The 8,946-nt window shown below is 34.5% G+C and overlaps 1 protein-coding gene across 2 annotated transcripts; it reads right to left on the minus strand.

Moving 5' to 3' along the window:
- Positions 1 to 1,892: 1,892 nt before the first annotated feature.
- Positions 1,893 to 8,402, minus strand: LOC18104240 (GDT1-like protein 4). 2 transcript variants are annotated; one of them, XM_006375993.3, is made up of 9 exons: positions 8,082 to 8,402; positions 7,934 to 7,999; positions 7,754 to 7,858; positions 7,487 to 7,585; positions 7,213 to 7,285; positions 4,888 to 4,973; positions 4,131 to 4,214; positions 3,851 to 3,910; positions 1,893 to 2,241 (listed from the first exon to the last, which is right to left on the minus strand). In XM_006375993.3, exons 1-9 carry the CDS (start codon positions 8,169 to 8,171, stop codon positions 2,053 to 2,055), a joined length of 852 nt encoding a protein of 283 aa, XP_006376055.2. In that variant the 5' UTR covers positions 8,172 to 8,402; the 3' UTR covers positions 1,893 to 2,052. The 2 variants fall into 2 exon arrangements, with proteins under 2 accessions (XP_006376055.2, XP_024438825.1); XM_024583057.2 differs by having other exon boundaries at positions 7,934 to 7,995; positions 8,082 to 8,371.
- Between the last annotated feature and the right edge of the window lie 544 nt (positions 8,403 to 8,946).

The raw sequence follows: 8,946 nt of genomic DNA on the forward strand, positions 1-8,946 counted from the left end.
AAATCTAAATTAACCATTTAACAAGTAAAGTATTAAGAGTGAATAAGATAACAAATACAAAACATGTTAGTATATAACATTAAAGTCCATGTTGAATTTATATTATACTTATTCTTACAATTATCGTTGTTTTGGCTTGGAAAGCCGGGTTGTTACAGTGGGAGAGTCACCAATACATGTATCTATATATATAATTACCTACTCGATAATACACAATAATAGTTGTCCTGAAAACCCACACTTAACTCTTTCTTTACTATATATGCAGTCTATCATTTCACAACCCACTTATGGTTTTTCCTTTTTCGACTATTATCTATTTTTCCACCGGGTACAATATCTTAATACCTTACCCTAAATTTGGGGAAATTATTGCCGACACTAATAATTCCTATTAGTGTCATTAGTCATCCTTACTTGGATCGACTAATCATATCCTTAGTAATGTCGGCATCAACTTAACCGGTCTGTGCCATTAACTTTTTCCAACCTGAAATAGTCAATCAATTCTTTTCCGCCTCGCATTGGAGGATTTTCCAGAAATGTCAATGCCAAGGTCTCTTGACATCATTAGCTTTCTTCTTGGGAAGCTAATCAAATTATCATGAGCTTTTTGATATCGACATTGTCCGTCAATATCATTAACTATTCTTAACCCGAATAGTTAATTAAGTTCAACATTCGTTATATTTCCATCAAGATCATGCCAATGTTAGCAAATCTTGCTAACATCATTAGCCGCTCTTATTCAGGATTGACTAATCAAGTTTAGAGGCGGTTGTTTTTGGTTCATCATTATAGTTCATTATTTGAAATTGAAGTTCATAAGTCCACAACCAAAATCATATTTCAATCCACGTCCATTTCATCATATATTTCCTTTTTTAACTTTATTCACAAGTGTCAAATTTACATTTCATTGTTAACTAAGGAGAGTATAGGTGTGAAACACCTACCTGCCATTGATACTTGGTTTGCGCTCTCTTTTAGTTGTTCTACTCCTCCCGTGGTTCCTCTTGAATCCACAAGAACACCACATTAGTTCATGTTTAATTTACATTTCGCAAATAGTAAGGCGACAACAACAACATTTACTATTTGTGTTCTGTTATCTTAAATCAATACGCATATTATCAAATTCATTTTCAAATGTGGTTTATTTTTTTTTGGTTTCAAGGTCCGACGTTACAAAATTCTAGTGGGAAGAAAACCGAATTCTGCCCCTATCGCGGCTAAACTTTCCCATTTTATCAATCTTGTCGAACCTACCAGCAGGGGCGACAGCTAACCTTTTTTCATATATTTACCTATATTTAAAGCTCTAGAGCTCCAAATCAAGCGAGATCAAATTTGTTGAAAAACTAACATTTCTAGCTATAATTTTTATGAGCAGCTTCATTTTTGAACTGTCATGAAAGCAGAACAATGACATCATGTGTCATTAGTTTTGTTACTAGAGCACGTTTCAGGTGCGCATGGGCCTAAAATGCTCACTTGCCTTAGAGATTGTCTTATCTAATTTAATAGGCTAACAGGCTAGTTACACATACTTTTCTAGCCAAGCAAGTTCTCTGATTAAAGGTTAACTTCCATTGCCCTTTTCTGAGTTAGATTACAAGAGATGTTTCTCAAATTTTATCGTTCTGAGAGTCGAATCCCTTCTAGAACGGGAAATACTAATTTACAATGTAAAAAAAAATCAATTCTTGAAATAATACACTCAAGGACACTCGCATAAGGGGATTCTCTACTAGAACTCTCTTCTCTTCGACGAGATTCACAAGGAAAAAACACGAGGAAAGATTGAAGGAAATTATAACCAAGTAAAACATAAGCTACCTAGGAGATGGACTATTTTTCTTGAACAAGTATCAATGTGTTCACAAGTAAAATTGAAGAAACATTTGAAATATATATGCTAATTGTACAAAAGAATAACATCTGTCTGGAGTCAACCAGTTAGCATTGTGCTTGTTTCGAGAAAAAATAAAAAGAGCGTCGACACTTCAAAAAAAAAAAAAAGGTGTATATCAGGTTTGCCTACATTATCACTTATAGAGGAGGATAGAAATAAGAAGACAAGGAAAAGCAAAGGAAAAGTAAGCCTCCAATCGTAGCAACTGTCCCTTGTGAGATCTTAGATGCTAGCATGCTTCCACCCACTACTGCCAGGGAAGTGCAGATAGTGTGTCCCAAAGTAGCCCCCACAGCTACACCGAGCGCATTTTTGTGTGTTGCCAACTGCAGGACCAGAAATTCTTGTCAAAAATTTACAAGACAGCGACAGAATACCTAGCTTCTACAAAATTGCAATTTGAGACTACAGTAACATAAAACACCCAGCAACAAGAAGATAAATCATGTTTGATATTCTACCAAAACATTTGCGTTCATCACTAGATAATAAAAATGGAAAGAACACAATTGCTTGCTAATCACAGTATCTTCCCCTTCAAATCACTCTGGCTAAGCAGAGCAAATAGCAGACATCATAATTATGGGGAACCATTTTGATCTTTCATGCAAAATATTCATAGCTGCTTTTGAGCTTATGAATTCCTGTGTGTTCCAACTTCAAACTAACTCACAAACACATGCAAGTCAGATGCATAAAAAAAATTGTATAGAGAGAATGCACACAACGAAGGAGGAACCATGAAATCAAGTGGATAATGGGGTATTCGCATTTGAAGACTATAAGTCCAAAATCTTGTTACGACAAACCAAACCTTGGTTCTGATACTGCATGTTAGGCAAATTATAAAAAGCACAGCATTATAAAGAACACAATTTAAGGGGGTTTGACAACTTGCCTACCCAGGACTTTTCTTTTCTTTTTTTCTTTCTTTTTTCTTTTTTCTTTTTTCTTTTTTGATAATTACACAAGACTGCACTAATATAAATATTGCACTGTTTAGATGAAACTCTCGAGAACCTAACATGCACAAACACAAAATCCTATTACATCCAACAAAATGACTAAAAAACTCATTACAAGACCTAACAAGCGCTTTATTGAACTCTCTACAAAACTAGGAAGCAGCAGACATGACAGCCTAAAAGGCTAAATTCAGCTGCCTCATTACTGCTCTCTTGTACTGCACATGGATATGGATAGTTAGGTTGGTAGTTAGCAGCTAAGCACACATTTCTAGAAGAAAGTTATTTTATTGCTATTTGGCAAAAAACTCGGAAGACAAAGGTGTATATCACATGTGAATTTCATTTGGAGTGAGGTGTATCAAAGCCCATACATACTACCAGCTAATCAGGACTCACCACCAACAGGTATGATGGTTTGTGATATTTACTTCAATGATATGCTGTAACAGTAACCATACTACGCAAATGAAAGTCTAGGATACAAAACTGGAGAGTCCAAAGATCAAAAAAAACAAATTGTCCTAAATAGTGCCTTGTCGCAAAAAACATTTACCTTTACAGCAGTTTTGGGAGAATGTGGTTTCTTGAATTTTCATTAGGGGCAGGCGCTCTACCATGAGAGTCACTAGAGTATCCATATAGCATAGAAAGATTGGAGAGCTTTATATAATGAAGAAATTTTCTTGTTCTTAGCATGGATGTCATAACCTCCATTTTTTTATTATATTCAATTTTCTTAATGAAATTATTTCTCTACAATAAGAGAAAAGGCTCAAAATCCTATTGCAACAATCATTCGAGTAAAATCCTAATATACAGAATATGAAAGGGAAACCAAGTACTCAAATGACCAATCAGCACAAGAAGAAAACAACAAATAAAATGTCACAAGGCAAAAGGAGCAACTATAACTTAGCCATGCCACTATAATTTCTATAAGAAAACAAGAATCGGAAAATGAACTTACAGCAATTGTAGCAATCTGGCTACGGTCTCCCCACTCAGCTAGAAAGGTTAAAATAAATGACTGTATAGAGAAACAAAAATGCTTCTGCTGAGATTCTATCAGGAGAATTATAACAGAAATACCTAAAACGAACATAATCTTAGGCAGTTATCATCATATTTAAATACAGAGTGGCAAAAGGACTTGGCATTGCAAAATCCCATCACTATATAACACATTAAAGAATGTGAAATACTTCATGAGATCAGAATGATGAACAAGCATGAGGCATTACACATACCTCCAAAAATATTGGTGTACAAAATCTTGAAAAGAAACGGCGGAAGGATGTTTTCCCTTGACCAGACTCAAGTTTTTCTTCTACCTGAACACAAAATGCACAGCTTCAAGATATAGGTAATACCATCTCAGGAAAGGCCAATGCAGAGAGAAGGGAATCAAATTTTAAGCTTCAAAAAATATCTAAAGAATTTCTTTTGAAAAGAAATCACAATAAAGTACCACCATGCTAGAAGCCTCAAATAATCAAATTAATAAAACTACATAAATTACACAAACAGATCATTTATTAAGAAAGAATGCGGACAGTTCATGACCCCATGGCATAGAGAACTTTTAGAAAGAAATAAAACAGGGCAAAAACAGGGCAATATTAACTTTACAAAAAAAAAAAACAGGTGAAGAAAAGAAGTGAAAAAAGTTGGATCAGAAGACTGGTTATGATCAGGAATGTAATAGCAACTTGGCTAAACCAGCGGATCATAGTGATATTATGATAAAGACAGTTTACCAAAGCATTAAAGAGAGAGGGACGGGGGGAAGGAATATAACCCCACAGATTAAACATGCTAACCATCCTATCATCAATTACTCATCCACAGAGACATCCCAAACCAGAAATGAGAGCTACAAGAATCTTAAACTCTCTTTTGTTTGACAGGAGATATTATTTATTTAACAGCAATGAAAGAAAATGCATCTTCAATTTAGACATTTAATAGGAGAAGAAAACAGATTTAAGAAAAGGAAAAACATACCTCCTCCATTTCTTTCTTCTGGGATAATTTTGAATCTGATCTCCAGGCAATGTAAAGCAACCGAAGGCCAAAAAATGCATACAGAACTGCATATGGAAAGAATAGAATGGTTAGTTTTCATAATGAATCCGATTCTAGCACACAAATAAGATTAGCCAAATTCCATTTACCATGTGAAAGTGAAATATGAAGTCAGAAGTCAAACTAAGATTTCTATGTTTTATTGACACTGTTAATGACGATGACAAGTACAGTTTATATAAATGGGCACCAAAAGCTATTGACATTCAGATTTACTCTACCTGTGGGACTAAATTCCACCATGTACATTATTTATCCAACTCATGGAATCTGACCATGCAACTGACAGAGGTCCCCCTAAAACATTTATTCAATTATAGTCAACTCTTTGAATTCTTAGATATTTTTAAAAAAATATGGAAATCATCAAAGGGCTGCAATTTCAAACATAATTTTCCTTGTAGTTGATAAGGGCACCAGTTAAAAATTTGCTTGTAGCACTTTCTACAACAGAATTAAACCACAAAGATGATCAGGTACAAACTTTGTAGCATGAAGACTAATCAAGTCAACATTAATTTATTTTTATTCTTGTGGAAATTTCACTGTTGTTTAGTTCCTATATAGATTATAACGAGGCAGGCAGCAAACTCCTTATTCCAATAATTTATAAGATTCTGTTGTTGAGGTGACATTTTTGTACTACCAAGATCATGTTTCCTTTCAGAAAATAACTTTGTAGTTTTCATCTCTAGTTTTCTTATTTATTTTAAAATGATTTTTCCATGGAAAATTGTGGAAACATGTTTATTGAACACAAATTTTATAAAATGGAAAACAAGGGTATTGTTAAACTTACATTTAGATAATAAAAGAAATAGACATGAAAATTTAGTGAACCAAACAAGGCCCTTGTTTTTTACAGTGGAGAATTTGGAAAAACAACTTTTTGGTGTTTTTCAATTTCTCCAGAAATTGGGGACATAGAGAAAAAAAAGTGTTTTCAACAAAATAGATTTCATTTTAAATTAGAAAATGTGTTTTTATAGTTTTCTATTTTCTAAAATATTTTTCAAAGAAAACTAGACAAGCTCCCACAAGTAAACACAACCCATAAATTTCCAACTCTGGTTCCACATGTACATGAGAGTCCAATAGGTGAAACCTGACAAGAAGATTTGCAACCATTTAAGGTCAAAATGAAAGCTATTCTTCCTATATTTATCATGATCATAAGACCAGAGAAAATGATCCCATTTAAGTGACTAACAACAAAGAAACAGTACATTGACAACACATTTCTTGATGGAGTGACTAAATGACATCCTTGCCCCCATCAAGTTCAACAATTGCCTACCAATGATCCTTCCATGCACATATCTATTCATACTTTCATATGCTAGCATAGTGTTCCAAGTGAATGTATTTAAGAACCAAACAGTGCACTGAAATTATTTAAATCCCGTTTTTGTAGAGGAAGTATTTAAATCTTCTAATAATGAATGCTTAGGATTTAATTTAGTTTTGGAAACTACATATTTTCAATGGATGTCTGGCTAAACTAGACAGGGTTTTCTTAAAGGTCAAAATTAACAAGTTTCAAATGGTGTTTTAACAAGGAATGACAGGCAAAACTTAGTGCTGTTTCTCCTCATTCACAGGCAACATCTGTATCATTCAATGGGACATCCACCCTATCTATCTCTGAATAAATCATCCAGTTTTCAGAATTCTTTCTAAATATGAAGAATTAGAATTCGAGCCATGGCATTTTTGATATATGGGCAAAGACTAAAACTGAGATTCTGAAAATAAAATGTTTTGCAATAATTTAAGACAGAAACTATACACCAACTACCAACTATTAGCCTTCCTAGGTTTGATAGAATGTTTTGCAATAATCCTATTTGAATCCTGCCTAGAACTTACTGGAACTACAACCACGTATCTCAATTGCCAGTATTCATGAGTATTTCCTCCTAGCATGGACACGGTAGTCGTATTTTCTGCCTTACCCCTTAAACTTAAGATGGGGCAAGAAATAGGGCAAGAAACGGGAACAGACTGAACAAGGCAGAAGATCTTTCATGGTACAAAACAGGAGAAAATCAAAAAATGCAGATAATAGAACATATAGATTGTCATAGTTCACCGACCTCCCTAAAGCTATGGACTAAAGAAGCTTATAACCACAAACAAATTGCTGCATGGAAGGCATTTCCTAGGGAAGAAGAATAATAAAAAGAAGATATAGCAACTGGTATCTGAGAAGGAATAAATAAATGTAATTTATATAATACGTACTTGTGGCTGCACTATTTGTATGCTTTCTTGATATCAAATTTGGCACAATCCTACCTAGTCCAGTAGAAAGTACCTAAATGATAGCACAACAGCTTTAATCTTCACAACATTGAGAATAAGAAAAGTGCAGTGTAGTTGCTGGACATTCCATTCAATGCTATCCAATCACTTTGCAATGTCAGAAGAAAGAAAGGGATAAAAAAGATGTGAAACAAAGAAAAGGTAGAGTTCTTTGGTTGAAGTAGAAACTGAAACAAATAACCAGATAACTTACTGTCATAACAATCAATGCAGTGAGTGCACCAGACAAAACAGTAGATTTAGGGTGTCGCATTGCCATAAGAGCTGCTATTATAAAAGTCTCATCTCCAATCTAGCAAGCACCATAAAAGTCAAGCAATAGAAACATTTAACAAAATCAATGCCGAGAAAATTTAAGAAGATACAGCCGAGCACCAATCAGAAAAACATGATAATAACAATTTCTTTTCTTCCCTGGTTAATCTAAAAAATAAGTAAGACAAGAGTAGATAGCACAGACCTCGCTGACCATAATCATTGAGAAGCTAGCAAAGAATGCATCAAAAAGTCCAAGACCAGAGTCCAATTTAAGAACAGATTTGGCATCACCGCCATTTGTAACAATCTGCATCCATAAATGAGTGTAAGACCAAAAATAGGTTTTCTTAGAAAGAAACAAAATGGTAATAGGAATAAATACCATGCCACGGCGGCCGAGATCTTGAAAGGATCTTGATTCATCTCCCTCATTTTCCACCCCATCTGCCTATAATAAATAATATCACAAGAAAAAAAAAACATATACGGACAAAAATTATAAAAAGAAATACGGATCAGAAGTAACAGACCTCAGCAGCAGCGATGTAAGAGAAGGAGAATAGTAGAAGAAAAGCAGCAGCACCTACAAAGAGAACCCTAGGGTTTGAACGAAACCCCATCAGCGAGCAGGCAATATGGGATTTTGGATCGGAAGGAAATCGAAAAGTTTACAAGTAGCGAGATCTCTACGAAAGAAAGCAGAGACAGACGGGGGAGAGGTAGCAAGAGATCTGGCACTCAGACAAGATCCCTAAGAAGAAAAGAAGCGTGCGTAAGCATAAATTTTGCAATATAATATTCCGGGGTTAAAATTAAAAAAATAATTAAATATAAAATAATATCAAATGTCTTGGGTCATCCAATGTTATTGAATCTCGCATTGTCAAGTTAGACCTAAAAATTCCAAAAGTTGTTGGTTTTAGCTGGGTAGCTGAACCTGTCGCTAGTGGGTCTTGCTAGGAAGTAGGACCTAACACTTTTGGGTCATGCTAGGTAACAAGACTCAACACTAAGAGAAAATAAATTCAACCCAACTCAACCTCAATTGAAAAAAAATATATCATCACCCAACTTTTATACAATATAAAAAAAGTCTCATCAATTTATTTTCTTTTTACCGTATAAAAAATAAAATAAGAGAAAAGAAAAAAAATCTAAAGAGGTAAAAAATCGATGGGTCTGATTGAATAGCCTTGGGTCTCGTAGGGAGCCAGACCTAATAGCGGTGAGTCTTGCTGCCAAGCCAGACCCACCACAATGCACTTTGGAAATGATGAGTACTTTCCCTGAGCTTATTGATAAGAGTTCAGGTGTCACAACACAACATATTTGGCGTTCTACAACACAAAGATTCGAGTTAAACCCTAAGCTTATTAATAAGATTTCTGGTGTCGC

This window comes from Populus trichocarpa, chromosome 13 (assembly GCF_000002775.5).
Source record: "Populus trichocarpa isolate Nisqually-1 chromosome 13, P.trichocarpa_v4.1, whole genome shotgun sequence".
NCBI classification, from domain to species: Eukaryota; Viridiplantae; Streptophyta; class Magnoliopsida; order Malpighiales; family Salicaceae; genus Populus; species Populus trichocarpa.